This window comes from Rhagoletis pomonella, unplaced genomic scaffold (assembly GCF_013731165.1).
Source record: "Rhagoletis pomonella isolate Grant_MI unplaced genomic scaffold, Rhpom_1.0 Rhpom_scaffold_00012, whole genome shotgun sequence".
In the NCBI taxonomy this organism is placed as follows: domain Eukaryota; kingdom Metazoa; phylum Arthropoda; class Insecta; order Diptera; family Tephritidae; genus Rhagoletis; species Rhagoletis pomonella.
The window spans coordinates 10,802,670-10,825,807 of NW_023458566.1; the positions used below are offsets into that span (position 1 = coordinate 10,802,670).

The following is a 23,138-nucleotide window of genomic DNA, read 5'->3' on the forward strand; positions in this document are numbered from 1 at the left end:
ATAATACTTAAAATTTATTTCGAATCTCAATTTCAGCGAAAAATAATGAAATTTTTCCCGTAAATTACACTGTACACCAGAAAATACAATTAAAGAAATTTAATCAATTTTCTCAAAATAACTCTTCTTTTAACAATAAAAATTCTTATTTACGTAAAATAGCTTTAAGCACAAAAAAAGTTTGCCCAATATATTACTGAAAGGGTTTAGTTTTGAATTATATCGCATCCGTGGTGAGCCATTCAGTACGAACAGATCCCTGCATTACACATAAGTACGTTTTTGGTATGCTTTTTTATTAATTTACCTTAAGATATGGTATATGAAAAATATTCCAATAAGGATAGAGATATGCTAAGGATATGTCATAATATTACACCCTCTCAATAAAAGTATCAATAGCTTTCCACAAAACATGTAAATGTAATAACGCCCTCAACATTACGAACCATGGTTATCGTTTTTACAAGTAGATGCAATAGAATTTCATAAAAAGTAACAATCAATAGTGCGCGCCAGCAGAGTGCAAGAAAGAAAATTCAATTTTACACGCCAACGCAAATAAGTAAGTGAGGACAATAGTAACAAGTAAGCTGACGAGAAAACCCGCCATCATAAATAAGGTGAAAGAAGAATACATACTACCTACTACATTGTGGCAGGTGTTTATGGCAAAAGCAAGCGAAGTGTTGGTGAGAATGCAGGACATGAAATTGCCATTTACATACCATTTGCCAATCGTTGGCAGCTAATTGAGGCCCCTAACCAACAATAAAATGCTCTAATATGTATTTAAAATGCAATTATGTTCAATTTTCCATGCATTTGTGCCATGAGAATGCTTGTGTCAAAATGTGAGCTCCACTCACTCACAAGCTATGCTATTGACACTACTAAAGCTGGACTACGAAGGGAAGCTAGGGCGTATGAGTGATTTTTTGCTTGCATAACTACATTGCTCCCTGAGAGAGATGTGATGCTCCATTGCGCTTTTTTAATGGTTGACTGGAGCTGAATAACTAGAAAAAGGAGTTATTTTGTAAGCAAATGTTCCGTGTAAGTATGAAACAAGAGCAAGAGTACTTTTTCTCTGCCGTAGGTGCTCGCTTTTTGATGAGACAGTAGCATAATTGCATTTGCATAGGAATGGAAAAGTTTCAGCTCACTTTTGTCGCTCAAATGTGTTTAGCTGCAACAAAACAAAAAAAAAAACAATAGTGTGCTATGAATAATATTTGATCTACAAACAAACAAAAATAATTGGCATATACTTAATTAATATAACTGAAAACGCAAAAGCAACATGCATAAGACATTTAGCGTAACCTCGAATGGCCTTCCGACGAATTTTTAATTGCAAGTTTTACATGCAGTTGGTAACAGGCAAATGTCAGCAAAGCCACAAATAGGTACACGCAGAGATGCCATAATTGCCTTTGCGTACCTGCTGGACGTGAAAAGTGGTGAAGAATGAGTTCAAGTCACATTTATTAGAGCCAATACTCAAGTGGCAGCAGGGACCCTATCAGCTCATCACACATGCCATCCAGTCTCCCCACTCCGACACCTAAAATTTGCCTCTTTCCGCTGCGTATCTTCTTTACGAGCAGTGGAGACGAATGAAACTGTGTTAATAGCTTTCAACCATTGCGTGAAAGCCAAAAAGGCTAGCATGCAAAGATGCATAGAAGAAGCACATTTGTAGCCCATTTAAAGCGCGAAGTATTTTACGCAGACAGGTCGAATGGTAAGACGACAAAGTGGTAATGTCACAATTCACTAAGGTTGCTCGCAAAATTCGAGACACCTGCAAATGCTTTGAATTGTTTTATTGATGAAGCTCCGCTGCCGCTAACTTGGCTGGTTTTCTAACTTTGTTTGATGGAATGACATGTTTCATTAACCATATTTCAGTTGGTGTGACATTATCAAAAAAACGTGATTTCAGCGCCAAGATAATGTCGACTAATTACGCTTGGAGCATTCTTGACGTTATTTCAATTTGAAGACCTACCTTGTTGCGTCTCTATGTAATGAAGAATGTACATGAATCAGCGCGACGAAATTTGACGTCGACAACCAAAACGGACTGTCTTAGGCTTTCACAAAAGCCTCCTACCCTGCGTTAACAACTCCCCTATCCCTTGGCTATTACCCTCAACGCAGCTGAGGAGAAATACGTGACAGGAGTGATATCTAATTGAGCGATATCGATAGAAAGGGAGAGAGGAGACACGTATTTTCGAGAGTATGAAGAGAGTGAAAGAAAAACGTGTGTGCGAGAAGAGATTGAGATGTTTGCTGGCATGAATGCGGCTTAAAAATTCAATCTAAAAGAAGGCATTCAAATGGTTCCAAGAACTCGACTGGTTTTTACACAACCGAAAATGGCGCGTTTGGCAGAGAAGAATTCTTATAAAAATACAGATACGATACCCACACTTCTGCACACGATGAAGGCCAGAAATATCGGCTGAGCTGTTATAAGTTGGTGGCGAAGAGATGGTAAGGCGCATATTAAGCGCCGTTCGATCTTGTAAATACATTCTAATAGTTAAGACTGGAATTCTAATGTATCTAGTCTACCTAATCCGAAACATTCTGCTGTTTGCGCCAATTGCAGGATAAGCCTTTCCTGAACCAATTGACCATATTGATGTAGCAATCCACCAATGACCAGATTTTAAATTTTAGAGCCGCTTTTTACAGCGTAAAGCGAATCTTTCTCTACGCCACCATGTCTTAATTTAGGATATCCACAAAACCCAATACGGTTAGGTGGAGTGATGTTGGGCAAACATTTTTACTTCGTCCGTATGAGGAAAAACTTCTCCGCACTGTTCGAGACCAAGCGTTTGATGTTGGTATGCGTAATTCGAGCTTGGAATCTGAATATCAGTAGCATTATGTATGTACAACTAAAGCATTGGAAGGATCTTGAGAAAATCTTTTGCAAATAAGTAAACAAATACATTTATAGGAACTTCTATAATAACTACCTACGTAAATCATGATTCTCTCTAAGACATACATATGTATGTATGCAATTTAGACACGTAAATCCGATTTTAGTGATGTGTTTGTTGGCCTTAAATGCAGCCCATTTTCGATTAGGTGCTCGTTTTGAAAACTCATTAAATCCAGGTTTTAAAAGCCATATGGCCCAAGCAAAGGCCACAAACACTATGGGTAATATGGAGCATAATACAAAATGCTCCATAAAAAAATGTTGATGTATGCGGAACACCTTTCCGACCGCTAGAAATGCCTTTGTTAGAAAAACCCTCATATGTCAAATAAGTCAGGGTATCAACTTTAAAAAACCCCATGTCACATAAAACTTACTAAGGAGGGTTTCCGGCACTGCTTTTCAAAAATAGTCCTTTCCTCTATATTCATATATTCGATACTACTTAAGCTAAGACAATATTATTGAAGTTTTTGAGCTGGAAAGTAAATGCGAATGCAATGAGATTCGAAAGTTACCGTTTAAAGTGAGAGGTAGGGTTATCTACCTTCTTCATATACTGTAAAAATGGGACTTTCGTTTCTTACAAAGAAGTTGCGGAACAAGCTTTGTTAGTGAATAGATTTTCTGCCAAAATCCACAATAAAATCTAAACTTTTAAACTATGGTCCTAAAATTTGCACGCCCTTTTTTAGAAAACCTTCAATTCTTAAGCAAAGATAATTAGAATAGTAATGCTGCAAAAATGATTGACATAATAAACGGTATGCTTATGATTTCATCAACAAATTTATCGCAATACTTGATTAGCATTTTTCACCTATGTATGTATTTACCATCTGCTTGCAGCAATTATATCAATTCGAACTAATTTGAAACAAACATTTTCTTTCTCGAGCGGAAGTAATTAAACTTCAAGTAGCTTAATGCTCGTTTAATGCAATATTTAAGTGGCAAAAGAGTTGCCAAGTGCAGCAAATTCGAATTAGTTCATTTCACAAAATATGCGCTTGCCACAAACGACTGTCAAAGTCACGTTGCACGCAAATAATTTGTATATTTTATGAGCGAGCTTTCGTTGCGAAAACGTGAGCGGGCGTACTTACTTATTTATGAACGCGCAAGCATACATATAGGCATATACATACAAACATGCATATGCATGTACATATGTGTGCGGTTTACCCAAACACGCATTCGACCACAATGCCATGCCGAGCACTACCTTACATGAATTCCTTACAGCAAATATCATATTTAAAGTAAATAGTTGCAAGCAGAGCCACAGTTACATCTTTCTGCCTTGCAGCTATGAATGCCGTTGTGTATGCATGCATGTACCTGCATGTCTTTGCTACGAAATGCATGCATGCATACATATACATACATATGTGTGCATTCGTGTGTGTGTGTGTATGCGGGTGCATAACTAGCATTTGTATAGTAAAATTTTACGTGCGGTTCAAAAGCGCAACTTTTAGTTCTCTGACTTCGTCTCGTCGTCGTTTAGAAGTTGAATAGCGTTGAATCGTGTTACTTGAGGATTAGTTAGTTAGTTGGCGGTGGTACAGTTGTGCGGTGTTGCAGTGGCACTGCATTACTGGCTGCACGTGAAGTGCATTTATGGCACTAAAAAGGATACATTACACGTACGTGTGTGTGTAACTTGTCACTTGCTTGGTAAGTGTAAGAAGCGTAAACGTCTGCTCATTTAATGAGGCTGTCATTTGAGCTGAAAATTGCAGAGTTGGTTTCTTTAATTGGTTATAGCTGATGTGAGTGTATTTATGTAGATATTCTTCATATGTGTGTGACAAACTATCTAATGCTTCTTACACCAATTTCATAAAAGTGTATATTTAGTGATGATGAGCAGAAGTAGATATGCGTTACATGTGGGCAATTTATTGATTTTTAAAGAATATTCAATCACACATTTCGAAATGAGTACTTTCGGCCACTCTCAGACCACTGTGGTGGTGCACTGCAGTATGAAAGACTGAATGCCAGCGCAGTAAATCCACGTTTGCCCAGGTACTGACCATACGCCAAACCTTAGGAAAGACCTGCTAGAAGGCGATCAACACATATCATACATTTGTCGATTTAAAAGCCATGAAAAAGAAACTCAGAACGCTGTTGTAAGTGGGGAGCGATAGAGGGCTTTAGCAACTGCAACAGATTTACCTGACCTCGGACACAAAATGCCGTCTTTGTCTTAAAGAAGAAGAAATATCAAAGTCGAACCCCATATAATAAGGAATTCGAAACCCCTTAATATAAGGAATTAGTCTACCAAAGTACTGTTAGCATATAGTAGGCTTTCAGGGTAAGAGACTTATCATAGGAAGCAGAAGATCCTCTACGTCGCAGTTTCCCTTGATCTGTTATAGTCAGTTCATTAACTAGTAACCTCACTTACATTAAAGGGTGAAAAATGTTATAATGGTTGAATACATATATTTATTTGGAACGAAAAATAATCACTGAAGTATTTAGTTTCTATTAGGTTAATCAAACAGATTATATTAGAAGACAATCCACTTGATAGTTATAAGTATAGATCTGTTACTTATAATATTCCTACGCTAATTCCCGAGAAATTATCTAAATTTCTTTCGACCGATATATCTAATGAATTTACAGCTTCAAAGTCAGCTTTATCATTAAAACATCGTCGGGGTTATAACTTAAAACAATACACAAATTTAGAGGCGTTAATTTTTTATTACATACACTCGCTCACTTGACTTTGTTTTATTTACTTGGATAACTAAGTTTCAGCTTAGTGTTAAAAGTCAACAAATGTGAAAATTTTCCAAAAAAACTTTTTGCGACTCAAGCGTAAACAAAAAACCTCAGCCGAGCGCATTGCATACAAAAATGTCACGAAATGCGCTTTGTGCTAGCGCCGCCAACACGTCGAAAAATTGAAAGAGTTAAAATACTTCGTTTTAGCCGATGAGGAGGTAAGTGAGAAACTAAAAGCACCATGCAGACATACATATGTATATATATGTACATATACTACCCTACAGAAAAAAACCATCAATTGATAAAAAATAACCCACTTGTAGTTAGCTTTTTTGCGAGATTTCTATAAAATATATAACTTGTAGTTAGCTACAAAAAGCTAACTTGAAACTAGTTGACAAGTAATGCAGGGGAATATTTTCTTTCGTTTCTATTTAAATATTCTGCACCTCGCAAATACTCTTTCGAATTGAGGACAAATAAAAGGAAGATCGAAATTTCATATTATCATTTTGAAGTTATGTCTGATGGAGTTCAAATATGGGACCACCCACAGCAGAATATCTAAACAGATATGAAATGTAATAAAATAAAAAAAAGTAAATAAATAAAAAATTAAAAAAATAAGAAAATATTTTGTTTTTCCTATTGATATTTTATGTTCAAAAATAGTCATCATCAAATGCAGAGGTAACCAACCTTAAATATTTCACGACCATCGCCATCGAAATGTAGTTAGTTTTCGTCAAAGAAAATATACAGATAATAGTGACTTTTAGCTCTTTCTTAATCAACTTCAAGTTAGCTTATACTAAGATGCATTTCCTGCAGGGTAACATCAACTCACGCACATGTGCATGACTACATTTTTATACAGAGCACGTACCACCAGAACAGCGTGCAATTGTGGCGAAATTGAAGATTACCTAATACTTGAAAAGTAAAGGATAAATGATAAAATATTTTGGAGCATAGTTTTTGTACGTTAGGGTGTATCACTCTCCATACAAAAAAAAAATCGGTAGTTTTTTATGCAGGTAAACTTTTAAGCTTAAACTCTTCTACCATCTTAGGTGATTTTTTTTTCGGAAAAAAATATTTTTTTAAAAACGTATTTCATTTAAAAAAAACTAGATTTTTGGGGTCTTTTCCAATCGGCTCAACTTACGTAAATCTTAATATTTTACCAAAATATTTTGGTGGAAACCTTTAAGTATAATAGTCATTTACACAATATGCTAGTGTTTGGCGGCACCTACAATTTTACGACGTCTTTTTTTGATGAGAAGCGGTTTTTCATTACAGAATAAACTCGGAGGTTTGCCAATGCCTGCCAAGGGGCGACCGCTATTAGGAAAATATTTTTATGTTTTATTTTTTGCTATAATAAATTGAAATATAATAAGCTTTAATATTACCAAACTGGACTTTTGGTGAGGCACCCTAATGCGCATATATGAATGACTACACAAAATGAGATGTGTCATATAAGAAAACACATCTATAAATATTTTTCAGGCAAGGCTTTTTTTCTGTGCCTACAAATTTTCCTTTTTGATTTAAGTCTCATCTCTTTTAATTTTTTAATCATTCTCTATCACAACGTCCTTGTTTTCCTGCGAGTACATTATATGTTTTGAAGCTTCAGTGAATTCAGCGCACACAGTATAGAGAAACTCTGCAGAGAAATGTATGTAATTAGTTTTTAATAATATTTATGTTTTAATAATATTTATACTTGCGATTAGAATAGAAAAACATTTAAATTTCAAGGTTACGAAAAGTTCCATTCCGTATTAGTATTTCGGCAAGCGTGTCCTCAAGACTTGCAGACTTCTGCTAGACACTCACTTCCCGGGCTGCAAAGCGGGCTATTATCTACCGGAATTGGGTGTCCCAGCACGCACTTCTGGTAGAGAGCAAAGCCTTGCAACTAAACTTACCACGGTAGAAAGAGTGCAATGGGCGATATCTACCTTCAGCCCATACAAATCACCAGGACCAGATGGGGTCTATCCTTGTCAACTCCAACAAGGTAGTAACTACATAGCCCCAGTCCTCTCCAGACTATACAGAGCGTCGCTCCTACTGGGTCACATTCCCAGTAGATGGACTGAGGCTAAGGTGGTATTTTTACCGAAGGCAGGTAAACCGGAGCAAATGCCTTCATCCTACAGACCAATTAGCCTCAGCTCCTTTCTCCTAAAAGGCATGGAGAAAATCTTGGATCAACATATCAGAGAAGTCAACCTAGCGGAACGACCACTGAATAAGAACCAATTTGCCTATCAACCAGGCAAGTCCACTGAGACTGCCATTCACAGCCTTACATCGAAAATCGAAAAGGCTCTGGAGTCTAAGAACATAGCCCTTTGTGCCTTCATTGACATTTCAGGGGCTTTTGACAACACGTCATACAGGGCAATAAGAGATGCCCTGATATGCAAGGGAGTGAGCCCAATCATAATAAATTGGGTGCTTTCTATGCTAAAAACAAGGAAGATCAGGATGGAGCTGGGAGGCACGAAAGAATCGATTACAGCCACAAGAGGTTGCCCTCAAGGGGGTGTACTCTCTCCTCTTCTGTGGACTATGGTTATAGACGAACTCCTGTTCCTACTGAACGACCATGGCTTTGAAACACAAGGATATGCAGACGATCTGGTAATTTGTGTAACAGGGCTGCATGACGAAACGATCTCCAACCGCATGCAACAAGCCCTGCGCATTACGCAAAGATGGTGTGACACCAAAGGATTATCCATTAATCCTACTAAATCTATTCTGGTTCCATTTACCCGGAGGAAAAAGTTATCCATGACAGAATTGACTCTGGGCGGCACTAGAATAGGGCTCTCAAATGAAGCAAAATACCTGGGGGTGTGGCTAGATAAGACACTCACCTGGAATGTACATTTGGATGCAACCGTAAACAAGGCAATGAGAGCCTTCTTCGCATGCAAGCGACTTTACGGGAAGACATGGGGACTCTCCCCCAAAATGACTTACTGGTCATTCAACACAGTTGTGAAGCCGATAGTCACCTATGCATCCTTGGCATGGTGGACAAAAGCGACACAAAGAACTGCTAGCGCAAAACTAAGCAAACTACACCGAATGGTGTGCATTGGTATAACAGGGGCTATGCGGACCTGTCCTGCTGATGCACTTAGTGCTCTTGTAGGCATGCCGCCCTTCCCAATTCTAATAGAGAGGGAGGCCAGTCTCTCGGCACTGAGAATCCTAAACACTTCCGAGTTAAAAACCGGAAACATGACAGGTCATATGAAGGTCCTTATGAAATTCACAAATGACCCCATAATGCATATGAGGGACTCAGTAGCTCCGATACTAGTAATTTCTAGGAATTTCAAGGTATCTATTGCGGACCGAGCATCCTGGAGCACAGGAAACCCCTACACCAAACCCGGAGCTGAAGTTTGGTACACTGACGGATCAAAACTTGAAGATGGAAAAACTGGAGCTGGTATATTGGGGCCGAATTTTAAAAGATCGATACCAATGGGCAGCTACCCCACCATTTTTCAAGCAGAGATTCATGCGATCGATATCTGTGGCAGAGAATGCCTCAGAAGAGGCACATCCTCTAAAAACATCTGCATTATGTCGGACAGTCAGGCTGCCTTGCTAGCACTGAGGTCCCACATAATAACATCCAAACTAGTGTACGACTGCCTCAACACCCTAAACGGTCTTGGAAGCAAGAACACAGTATTACTGGGCTGGGTGCCGGGGCACGAGGGCCATGACGGCAATGAACAGGCGGACCGCCTAGCAAAACACGGAGCTACCACACTATTCTATGGCCCGGAACCCTTCTGCGGGCTCACCAAAGCCCACTTAAGGGAGGTCATAAACAAGTGGGTCGACAAAAAATTCGAAAGGCACTGGAATGAATGTCCGGGGCAAAGACAAGCTAAGCGGTTCATCTGTCCATCACAAGAAGCTTCAAAAAAGCTCATAAATCTAGGCAGGGAGGACCTTCGAACTCTCACTGGGTACTACACGGGACATTGTTCCCTGCGTTATCACCTCAGTAAAATGAATCTTTCAGACACGAGCGTCTGTCGCTTCTGTGAGATGGACGAAGAAACGCCAGAACACATCCTTTGTGAATGTGTTGCTCTCGCTAGACGCAGACTCGCTCACCTAGGCGGTACAACACTTAATCCATTCGAAATATGGAACAAAAAGCCCACCGAAGTGCTAGCTTATATTAAAAGCCTTCATATATAGGGTAAAAGGCCACGCACAATAGACCACCTTAGAGGTCGCAGTGCTCAAGGCTCATAATAATAATAATAATAATACTTGCTGCGTAATATATTATGAAATGCCTCTGCGCACACAAACGTATACCTTGAATGAATATTCTATATGTGGTGCTATGGCGGGGAAAAAAAATAAGTTTCACTTTTTGTTATTTATGACCCTATAACAATTATAATCAACAATTTTATTTTTCCACTAAAATTTTCATTAAAAACAGCCTCAACAAGCTCAATGAAATTGTTGAATATAATTATGTTTTACTTCACATTTCTCTCGAACTTTTATTTATATATATGTATATATTTTGCTAGTTAAAGGTAAGCAGGTGGTTTACAAATTTTGGGCAGCATGACAGAAGAGGTATTTGAAAACTGAGCATCCTATGGTGTTGTGACTTAAAGAAAAGAAAGGATATTTCATTGTGTCCATAGGGTAATTCAAGGGTGATGCAGAATTTTAACAGAAATTATTTATTTGTGCTTGTTAATGTTATCTTTGTTTTTTACGTTTTAGATAATTGGTGCTACAGGCTTTGGCAAACTTAGTCTTGGAGCGATACTCACTTGAGCAGTACCTACGTAAAAGTTATCCAAATGTTTGGAGAAAATTGTCGTTCTTCAAGAAATGCATTTCGACCATTTTTATGAGTCAAATTTTCACCCTAGCGGATACGTTAACAAGCAAACTGCCACATTTAGGGTACTGGAAGTCTACTTCCAAAAAAATGACGGTAATGCTGTTACGGTGAACGGTTAGTTTTATCGTGACATAATGACAAACTTTTTACGACCCAGATGATATGGAATTAGACAATGCGGTGTATTCTTGTTGCCGTACGAATCGAAATTCATGAAATTTGTATAACATTTTCTATACACCAATTTCATATTTTCGTTTCGTACGGAAACCAGAATACGCCTCAATATGTGTGTTTTCAACAGGAACGCGTCACTAGCCACCCAGCGTATGAAACAATAACAGTATTGCGATATTTATTTAAAAAAAAAAACATATTATCAGCACTAATCCGCATCTACGAATTTCTTCCTTCTTACTTTATAAGCTTGTTGAAATAAAAATAATGAAAACATCATTTTCAACCACTATTCGTCTATGTAAGCAACCAACATTATTTTTTTTTACTGCATAGAATTTTATATATTTTAAATTTCCATTGAACTGTGTCTTTTTTTTAATTCTTTGAAATTTCAAAGTGCCTTAAAAAAATTCTGACGTCATAGAGAATGGGCCTTATGAATAAAAATTACGCAATTGATTTTTCTTTAAATTTCAGACCTTTTGCTTAAATTTTTTTGAATTAGTCTAGTAAAACATCTGATATTTTAAGAAAAAAATAATTGCTTAGTTTTTATTCATAAGGCCCAATATTATTTATTTTTACTATATTTATTTCGTGAGCATATTGATTGCCTCGCGTGTTTTGAAAATTTTTGGTTTTAGTTGTATAATCATATAATTAACTATGTTCCAAAAAAGTACATACATACTATGCCAAAAAGTTTCTCCTACCGCCATCTCTCCACAGCGCCTACATATTTCATGTGCAAACTTTTCATCCCTCAAAGTGCATAATTTTAAATGACTTCCGTTGATTTGTCGTTGTTCGTGGGCACACAGTGTCGCCATGATGACATTTGTCTGTCTCTGGCACCATTGCTGCCAGCAAGTGGCGGTCATCATTGCTACGAAAACTTTGTAAAATTCTTAATGTCACCACAGACAGGCTGCGGTTGCTGGAGTGGAGAGTATTTCTACAAGTATTTGCACATACACACACACGCTTTCACAGATACAAACATACATACATAGCTATGCTTAAATATTTAAAGAAAAATATTTTACATACACATTTATGCTCTCACACGATTTTCGTCACAACTGCAGGCCACTAACTTAAGCATTACAACTACAACAAAAAAAAATTGTATGTGTGTTTGCATGTAAGTGTAACTAGTAGTTTACTATTCAGTCCATCTTAGCTATCCAATTAGCTGTGTGCATTGCAGTGGTTTGAATGGTTTCCAACTCTGAAACTCTGAGTTTCCTCGGTTTAATGCGTTTTTGTGCTATACAAATAGTCGAGCGCATACATACACACACACACACACACACACACAAACGTATGCATGCACATATTTACATACATAGCTAGATAGAATGTCGTTTTGATAGAAACTTTATTGTGGCTTCAATTTAGTTTACTCTCTGCGTGGCCGTGGTTCATTGCACAGCGCTATTATCTCAGTTTATGTGGCCGCTACATACGCTTTTGCAATGTGCTTTCGTATTTTCCTTTTACGATTATTTCGAAATTTCAATGGCTTGCAGCGCCAAAAGTGCGGTAAAAGAAAATTGACAACTCTTCCTAACTAACTAAATGAGTAATAATTAAAATAGATTTTGGCATTCGTGCGTTGCTGGCAGTGGCTTGATTATGGCGTAAAGTTCCAAGCAGGAAAACTTCTGTGATTTCTGGGAAGAAAGCTAAAAATATGCGCTCCATTGGGAGGCAGTATGAGTGGGGTAGTAACTGTTGCTGATATATTGAAAAATTGGCATTCGGCTAAGGCAGTAAGAAGCGGAACTCTATTTCATATTTATTTATGTATGCACATTGTACGTACATACATACATGCGTACGAGAGGAAATTCAAGTCGCCTAAGCTTATAGTTTTTAGTACCATTTTAATTGAAATTTATTTTTAAACTTTTCGGTAACTTCAGATATTTTTAATAGCGTTTTAGTGCTTAAGAAAATAGCAAAAAAAATTTAATATATTATTAATGATCTGACCGAAATTCTTTTGTGTGAGAATTACTGCGGAGTAAGATGTAAATAATCTAGTGCTTAGTGGCATTGTGTTTTTGTATGACCCAAAAAATGTTGGTCTTAAATTCAAGTCTATGACGTACGCATCCAAGGTTATGGCCACCAATTTGTAGAGGTCGTAATTGACTTTTCCGCTCTGTTAAGAGCATTCAACGTTCGTTGGTTCTCATGTTAGATTGTCGCGATGAAATTTTCCGCTTACTGTCATATTAACTCATCCACTTTGCGTCAGCTCCTCAGACAAATTAAAAATAAACATGGGAAATTAACTGTTATCGAGTAACGTAAAAAATAAATGTTGGGTTATAACTCTTATCAGCGAACCAAAAAATATTTCTCTTCTAATAACTGTTATAGAACAACCTTTATGTTAAATTTCAGAATTTGGTCAACATTTTAAATTTGTAAATTAGAGATAACAGTTACTTTTAGTCCCTGGAAAAATTTTCCAAAGACCAGAATGGATTATAAACGCATAGCTCAGAGGTTGCTTTGCCAGGAAATTCGTAGTAAGACGACATTGCTATACATTTAGCGACATTAACTAGTCTTCTTCAAGTATCATTTAACACGTTCTCACTATAGTGCAGCGGTTGGAGTTAGCTAGACAACATCGCTCTTCGTTCGTTAAGCCTACATCACGGTGGTAAGACCAAGATGATTGCCATCAGGAAAAAGAGCAAAATCCAACGGCTAGTATGTTAAGGAACAATCTTCTATTGGACCAAAATATATGTTTGGACAGGAAGTAGCTTTTTGCTTTGCCATTCGAATTTAAGAAGCTAAGAAATAGAATAAATCAACACCAAATTCCAAATCCGCCTTTCTTCGATGGAGGAATGGAAAAAAGACACAGTCAGGAAAAAATGCCAATTCAATGTCTGAGTGCGGAGTGATCTAAGCTTGAGGTATTATCTACTCGGAATAGTTAGGAAAGTATTTCAGTTTCCGCTTGCTTAGCTCTTGTAAGGTGTTTCGAGCGGAACTGATGCTAACTTGAATCACGTATCACTTGTAAAGTGTAACACACAATAGCATTATTTTCATTGGTAGCCAGGGAATATAAAATGTCGCCGATATATCAACGATATGACCTTGATATGTTTACAAAAATTGTGGGAAATTTTTTGGAAGTCTTCTGATGGAAAAACAAAAGATTTGTATAGGCAATGGTGCACCCTAATATATAGTACAAACGTCTGTACTCCACTAACTAGTGAATTAGCTACATTTTTAATTGATTTCTGATGCCACACCGAGAAATACCACATTCCCCAACTGTACGCAAGCATCATCCATATCCATTAAATAACTAGAATACTTCGAATTTTGTTGTTGTTTGACTCAGCTTTAACAGCTTCGCTCTCTATTCATTGATTTTTGTTGCACACAGAAACTTATACTCATACAGCTATTGATATTTGCAAATATTCATACATGCACATCTATTTATGTATATATATATGTGTGTTCATTGGAGTAGGTATATATGCTGAGACCGAAAGCGAACTTGGCGAAACAGCAAAGCACAGCAAATGTTAACTGGATGTATAAGCACAAAAGAAGCTCTTACCCATTTGTGCCGAACAAAACATTGGAAAAATTGCCATACACTCTTACAAACGCGCGCACCCTCAGGTGTGTGTGGCAATTAAACATAGATTGCCGAAACGTTCCTGTGCAGCAAAGCACAAAGTCACCGTATTTGTATTCAGTTGTGCTAATAAACTTTTAATTCAATTTCGAGCGTAAATTAAGTTTAGTTTGTCTACAACTCGTTTGCCACATTCGTTTTTTCTATTTCCATTTCCATTTCTATTTCGGTTTCATTTTTTTTTGGTGCGTTTTTATGCTTGAGCTCTTTTAGGTGAATTCCTGAAATTATTGGCTCGTTTGCAGTGGGCGTTTTGCTTTCCACTGTATCACAAATTTGTCCATATATTTGTGTGTACTACCATGTGAATATGTATGGAGTAGTTTCAGTTTACTTTTCGTATTTGTTTGGGGATTTGGTAATGAAATAAATACTTAATTGTGGTATAACTGTTAAACCATTCGATTTTCATTAAACACTTATTTCGTAGTTGTGCTAAACTTTAGCTGTAAATGCATGGTTTACTTTTGTGGGGGGCATGCAAGTATTGGTCGAGTGAAATCCAGAATATTATTTGATTTTGAGGGATCACAGCGGATAACACCGAATTGGCTTAGCTGCCGAGAGTGAATTTACATTTTTTACGTGCTTATGAATTGGACTTTATAAGTTGCCGATGTTATTAAAGTTGATATATAAAATATTTTTCTGCCTTACACTTAATACTCGATGCTCAAAAATACTAAAATTGAGTATTAATTTAATAATATTTTATTAATAGATTGCGAAAGACCAAAAAAAAATTTTTTTTCCAAAACTTAAAAATTCATATCTTACAAAAAACTAGAAACACCTCCTTGAAACTTTTAGAATATGTTAAAAACATGCAGATGTATCATGCAAAAAAAAATATTTGCCCAAAAAAATATTAGTTTTTGATTTATTCAATTTTGAAAAATTAGCAGTTTTGCAATTTTGCATTTTTTCGATTTTTCAAAATTTGTTTTTAATACATACATTTTTGTAGCCCACGATGTTTGTTGTGGCTGTAATAGTTTTTGAGATATTAAATTAAATTTTGAAATTTTTAATTTTGCATAATTTTTTCAACATTTTTTTTTATATTTTTTTTTCTGTTGGTAGAACTTGATTATAGGTTTATAGAAAACTTCTGACCGAATTTAAGCCAAATCGAAAGGCGTCGATTCCAACCATTGGCCGATTTGACCCGGAATATTTAATAATAGAAAGATGAGGATTTTTTTAATAATATATTATTAGTTTCTCTACTTATTAATTACTTTTAGTTAACAGTTATTACACAGTAAACCTATGCTAATAAGTAAAGTACAAAAAGCAATTAAAAGGTTAAATAACTCACGTTTTCATTCTCAAATATATCTAGTTCGTAGACTCATACTATTGACTCGGAATTGCCTCTCTATCGAAACCAGAAACAATAAGTATTGCACTCCACAAAAAAATACCTACCATTGAGTTAATATTTAAGCTAGTTTTTATATTGAGATCAGATCTAAGCTTCCTGAGTGCTAATCACTCGAATTTTTTTACCGTTCATAATATTTTGGAACAAAGACGTCCAGGAGAATGTAAATAAAATTATGTATTAAGGAATGCAAAACAAAAGTACCTACGTGGCAATCCACCAACCACGGCCTTCGCATTGGTCAACTGCTCTACTCTTCGGATGAGGACGATCAGAAGTGGGCGCATATACTCCATCCCACTGAGTTTACTCAGACTGACTGAACTATGTCAAATTCAATGGCATTTTTCGTCTAATAAGTTAAAACACATTATCAAATGGAAGAAAAAAATGGTTACCGCATGATTTAGTCGGTAATACCCGTCTTTGGCTCGTAATGTAATCGGTAAAGGTATGGGTAGAGGAGACAAGGTTATGTAAAAATATGTCGACAAATTTTTGGCTTCAAAATGTGACATAGTGAAATCCAGCTCTTATATTCGACCATAGGGCCATAGGGTTGCGGGGTTCTCCAGCAGAACATCAGAGATAACGTTTGCCAAGGCTGCCTTCACCTATCCCTACTGGTCCTTCGGTATGGACTTGAGTTCGTTTCCTTGCTCCAAAATCCCATAAAGATTCGGTCCTTTGCAACATCGGTAAAGTTAGCCCTGCCGGACTATCTTGTGTTCAGGAAACTTATCCTCCAGTAGAGCTTTCGCTTCCTTTGCGCTCCTCAAAGGAAAGGTTTCGAACGGGACTTCGTCACACTTTTCCAGTAGACTCGAGGCCTTGCGATTTTCTGCGTACATAGTCTGCACTTTTCCTACCCTGGCTGGGCTGGGAAGTAAAAGGAGTGATGATAGCTGGAGTAATCATCGGTACGTTAATCACCGCATATGAAACTGTGTAATTTCGTGTCTTAAGCAGGTTCTCATGCGGAGCCTCCCTCTTAGTAAGTAGAGATATAAAAGCCCCTACGGGACCCCTCTGTCATCATTAAATCCTTATCGCCACGCCAAGGAGAGCAAAATCTATGAGGTTGATTGCATTATGAAGTTACTAAAGATATTTTAACATTACACTGGGCTCAATTTGGTTTAATATTCGATCATGGCTTGAGCTAAAAGTCACTGAGCACCTTCGTAAGTTTTGAGGAAATATGTCCTGAATGCCTCACAACGGTTACGTGCGGCGGCTTGTTACACGCGATTCGGAAATGTTTATTAATAACATAGAAGCGGAACGTGAAATAGCCTCATCACTGAAAATAATTCAGGGACAGAAAATAGAAATTCAATTCAAGAGTTTCATATTTAGATTATTGTAAAATCGTAATTTCTTGATTTCCATTTTTTTTTTTTGATGAAGGATAATCGATAAATTTGACTTTTTTTTTGTCAGATTTTATCGATATTTGGCGGTTTTGGTTTTTTCGTTCATTTTGAACCATTCTATTCCATTTCATTCCACTCCATTCCTATGACCACTTTAAATCATATATGAGCGAAAGATAAAATTCATAAAATAACGGTAAAAATTGATTAGAAAAAAATATAAATCCAATTTGTATATATGTAAATTAATTAGTCAACCCAAATACAATCATGGGCTACAGTTTTGTTGCCGTTTAGACTTGTGGCTGTTTCGGTTGTTGGTTTTTAGTTAAGATTCTCGTTTTTAGAAGTTTAAACTTTAAGGTGTGCTCATTCTATAGTTATTTATTGCCTAATTACAATTTTATTGAGCATTAGGATTAAGGTTTATTTTTAAATAAAAAATGTTGCGGAACAATAATTTACATATGTTAGAAGTTGTAGCTACTAAAAAGGAACACACAAGGGATACGAAAGATTTGAATGAAAAACATTTAGAAAGAATTTTTATCATTGCATATTGCATTAAATCAATACATAAATCCATTCAATGCAATTCTTGGTACTCAAATAGAGCTTTCAATGAAAATGCAGCATTTCCCATGTCAATCCTCTAAGAAACCGAGCAAGTTACTTAAGAAAAAACTAGATATGTTTTAAATTGCGTGGGGAATATTTGGCTTGTCTTAAAATCACAATGCTATTTATGCTCGGTGACACATACATACTATCGCACGTATCTAGTACGTTTGTATGTAAATACATATGTATGTATTGCCAAATACAAAATTGTATAGATATAAACAAAAAATATGAGTGCGAAATTCGCATTCAACTATAAATCTATTTCTATTTTATACATACATAACCGGGTATATTTTCTTATAAGTACAAACACACATACATATGTACGTATGCATGCATGCACAGAAATCGAAGCCTCAATGGCACACCATTGCGTATACGTAACGGAATATCTCGCAACTAGCAACAGTAGTCAATAAATTCAATCAAATACTCCAAACAACAGCTGCATACAAATATTTTCGAGAATATTGGTTTCACCTCCATAAAGTCGAGTGTGTGCATATATGTATATGCATGTATGTATATTTATGTATGTGTGGGTAATAATTTTATATAGAAATATTTTCCACAGCACTATGAGTAATTCTTGGAATTTTATAAGCTTAACAACACTTCTTTCTATTCACAAGCCATACAGCTCAATATGAATAGAAAAATCTCTTTTACACTCGGTTTTCCACCAATTCACTCGTTGACCTCTGTGCTGCGTTTGATTCTGCAGTTAGAGTGGCTTGATATTGAATTCATACCCCGTAGGTTTCTTTTGATCTCAATTCAATTTACACTCTCTGCCTATCGATAGTGGCCGTTATGTGAAATTGTGAAATAAAAATTGAAGAAGGTTTGATTTCCTAGCAAACCGAATTTGGTAAATATTTGAAATAAATACATATTTAATTTTTGGTATTTTCCCATTTTTATTTGACACTTTACTAACAGAACGTGTATGTATGAACGTGTGTATGCGTGATAAGTACTGTCGCGCTAAGAAGATTTTACTGTAGCATTTATGTCTGCAATTATGAGATTTGTTTTAAAACGAAAAAGCAAGCAGGGAGCTAGCCTTAGACTTATCAATTAATTTTAAATTTAATATATAAGAACAACAAACAGCACGGAGGCTTGAATTTTAATAAAGTTTGAATTGTTAAAAAGTAATTAAATTTATTGCATTTTTTTTCTTAATTTTTCTTCAACAAAGCTTCTCCTTATTTTCGGCTTACCAAGGCACTTATAATTGGAGAAACGCTGTAGGTCTCAAGGTTATTTTTTTACCATTTTTAGTCTTCGTCACGTAGTATTTATTAATTAAAAACTTTCCAAATGCTGTTGCTTGATTTGCAACAAATTAATTGGAAACGATACACCTCGTGTCAAAATTATGAGCGCAATAATTTTTTGTTTTTGAATTTAAACTATATTTTTACAAAAATATAGATTATTCTTAAAAAAAAATAATAATCCAAGCTTCACACCTTTAAAAAAATTTCATGCTTTATAATCAGATTTTCAAAAATATTTTGAGTACGCAATTTTTTAGCTTCTTCAAAGGCGTACTTTATTCAACTAAAATTGAATGGGCTACAAAACTGTATACCCAAAATAATTCTGATTAAAAATCTCGGCATTAAATAAATATTTCACTAAATTTGAAACTTGTATTTATACGTTTTTTGTTGAAGAATGAAAGCCTGACGCTCTCAAGAAAAACTAAATGGTCATATAAAATGACACAAAAGAAATGTAAAAGAAATTTCCTTCAACCAAAATTTCTTAAATCAGTATGCAGCTCTTAAGAAAAAAATATTCGTATTCCTGCCAATAGAAATAACGAAAAATATTTCTTCTGACTTTTCTTGAGCACTGCATTTGCTTTCATAAAAGATAACTAAAATCAATTAACTTAGTAATCAGTTGTTATAACTTGTAAATATTTGGCGCGCTTACAATTTTGAAACGGAGTGTATTTGTTAGCACGCAAAAATTATGTAAATAAATCAACGCATAAATTTATTTGCCGAAAAAAGAAAATGCCAATATAAATTGGAATTAAATTGTGTTTCCTTTCAAACTAATTACATTGCTTGCCTCTCAGCTACATACATATTTATGCGAGTACTGGCGACACAAACTGCCCTTTTGGTTTTGGGTTTGCATGTAAAATTTTTAATAAAAATACGCAGTTGGTCTGCATGGCATTTTGAGGTATGGAACATTTATATTTACATAAATGCAGGCAGCTCTATTTGACTGATGACTACTAATGATTTTCTAAAAAATTTTAATATCTATGCAAATGAGCGTAAATTGGGGGCCATTTTATTTTGAAGAACTCTGTTGTTGTTGCCACACCGCAACCTATTCCCTGCGTTTGCGAACACCGTAGGCAAAAAGCGCACATTGTACAAGTATGACAGATTTTTTTTGTTTTTGTCCAAGATATGATGCTATTCTAATTTTTTTCTTCTAATTCTTACCATCTGTTGTGGATAGGTAAGTGAAACACCATGAGACACGTATTGAATGCCAAGCGCTTAATTAAACAGAATTACATGAATCAAGTGCGTGGATGTAGAAGTGGTTGAGGTTGGAGTTTGCTGCTGGTTAATTATGCGCAGTTGATGGAGTAAAAGGCAATGTTGGATAGCTGGCGATTGACAAACTGAATGAAGTAAAAAAAGTTTCCATCGAATTGAAATTTGCCAATGTACGCTTTCTTAAAGCATATGACATTGACTTCTTAATATATACATACGTGTATGCTGGAATTGTTTCAGGCCATAAGAGAAACAGTTTTTATGAAATTCGATATGCATAAATTCAATAAAGTTTCATTGCTGCAAATGCTGTACTTAAGTCAAAGAACGCTGAGAAATTATTTACTTATTAACCTCCCACCAAAAGTTAGATTTTTGTGCGATAATAGGGCTTAGGTGCAACTATCAATGTCACCCAGCGGTACACTTAAGCCCACAAACTTTTCTCCCATTTATTGAACCATTTAGAGGCCCATATGAACGTCGGAAACATCTTTAATTTATATTCGACACTTTGCATAGACCGTGCAGACCACTCCAGAAAAGTCGAAGTCGCAAATTACTCCTAGACAATGCATGACACTAATATTGAGGTTGAAAATCTAAATCTTCTACTTCATGCTTCGTATGGCAATGATCCATTCATGAGATATAACTCCACTCACTTCTTGGAGGTATGTATAAGCTTAGAATACCACCTAGGTCCATTTTTCCCCGATATCAGACAATCAGACTTATCAATCTTTCAATTTCTAAAGCGCCGAAAAAATGTTTGAAGAGCAGCTTGAAAGTGGCATACCAGTGCCGTAATTTTCCTAAAAACTTCGTATGGTCATGCGCCTCTCATCTATCTCCCGCAAATATCGGCGACATACTTATGTGTTAAGTAGTTGTAACAGAGATCACACCTCTAATTGCAGTTTCTGTGTCGTATACGAATAGCTTAGACTTCGTTCCGAAAATCATCAGACTAGTCCGGCAAACAAAGTGAGCTGCTTAGAGTAGAAAACTGCTTCCCCTATTTTGCCATTGGGCTTCGAATCATCCATAAAAACTCAGTACTACCTCGTGGAATCTAGTAATTTGCCATCCATGCCACGTCAGAAGCATGTCTTCGAGTATATCGACGCGGTCTAGACTTAAATATACCAACCACTGAACTCGATGTCGTACCAATGAGTAATCAATGGCATTAACAGAGAGTCGGTCACCATCTACCACGACTCTTGATCGGGACCCAATCTCTATCTACCAAAGGCTCAGAGCTTCGAATACCACACGAGACTCCCACCTATCTGGGCCAACTACGGCCTGGATAATCTAGACTCAACGACGATATATATCCCCAATGTGTAGAATTTCGCCATGACACTAACCACCTCCTCACAAGTCAGCTCAATCCTACTCAGCTAACACCCCTCTACGTCAGATCCAACTCCGTCTAAACGGCTCGTATTCTGGGCCTACTGGCTTGAGCTTGAGTACAAAGATTGATGGACAAACCGACTTAGGTGGTCGGGGTGGTGCCTGTACAACAACAACAACTACAACAATGGTATATTTGACCTTCTTGCAAAGAGCAGAAGTTTACGCAGAGACAACCGCTCATGGATCTCCTTGGTACGCCACGAAGCGGGGTCTGCATCTTGTCGCACGGGGCTCGCATTGGCAAAAGCATTTGCCTTGTAGGCTAACCACAATGCCTTTTTTGTGGTCTCTGGGCTTATGTTATCAACCCCCATCCAATATCTAAAAATATAAAAAGACACATGCCTGCAGCAGAATGACTTTTTGTAAACGTGAGCAGACTACCTTATACCTGTTTCCTCTAGGGAAATTAGTATAAACAAAAAAAAAATGCAGGTAGTTGCAAAAGCCTTCGGATAGGTGTCTTGCCGGCTTAAGGTCTAACACAACCAAGACAACTCTTCGCGCCATCGGTATGCAGTTATGTTTGAAGCAGGGGCCGTATATGATCCAAAACAAGTTTAAAGGAGTTTCCTGTGATGCAACAGTTCTACGGGTATAATCCTTAAATAACTAGAAAAAAATTGGCTCTCAGTTTTTCTTATGCACGTATTTCACGGAGCTTTTACTTCAATTGTTGGTGGGTGCCATACAAAAAGAGGAACCTTTGGCTTTACTCTGCATCTTAACGGACTTATTTTTAAATAACAGCATTTATTTTTGGTCGAAAAAATCTTGCAGGTATAACATTGTCTACCGTGTGCCAACGGCTAAAGGAACAACCGTTTATTGGCTGGTACCCGGACCAGTGATCGAAATTGCTACATACGGGGTGGTAGTACGCACATCTTTAGTGTACATATGTATCTCAGTAAATTTGATGGTTAACCATTTATAAAAACAATTACCAATATTCAAAACTTCAAAATTATACAATCTTAAGGGAAGCGATCAAATGACATTTCATTAATTTTAGACAGAAGAAATACCAATGTATGACTTTTTGGTAAGTGAAAAAGTAGGAATTTTCTAAACGACACGTACAGCAAATGAATTCGTAAAATTAGCACAAACGTTGCAGGTAACAATTTGCAACGGCACAATCGCACCAACAAACAAACGTATACGCACGCATTAGTGTGTGAGAAAATTTGCTGGTAAGGGATGTAGCTTTTTCAACTGTTCAAAACAGATATGGCATTATTGCTATTCGACGTACGTGTC

General features: G+C 36.5%; 1 protein-coding gene across 1 annotated transcript; it reads left to right on the forward strand.

Moving 5' to 3' along the window:
• The first annotated feature begins 7,882 nt into the window (after positions 1–7,882).
• LOC118747583 lies at positions 7,883–9,979 on the forward strand. The gene has a single exon (XM_036481634.1). It carries the CDS (start codon positions 7,883–7,885, stop codon positions 9,977–9,979), a length of 2,097 nt encoding a protein of 698 aa, XP_036337527.1.
• The last annotated feature ends 13,159 nt before the right edge of the window (positions 9,980–23,138 follow it).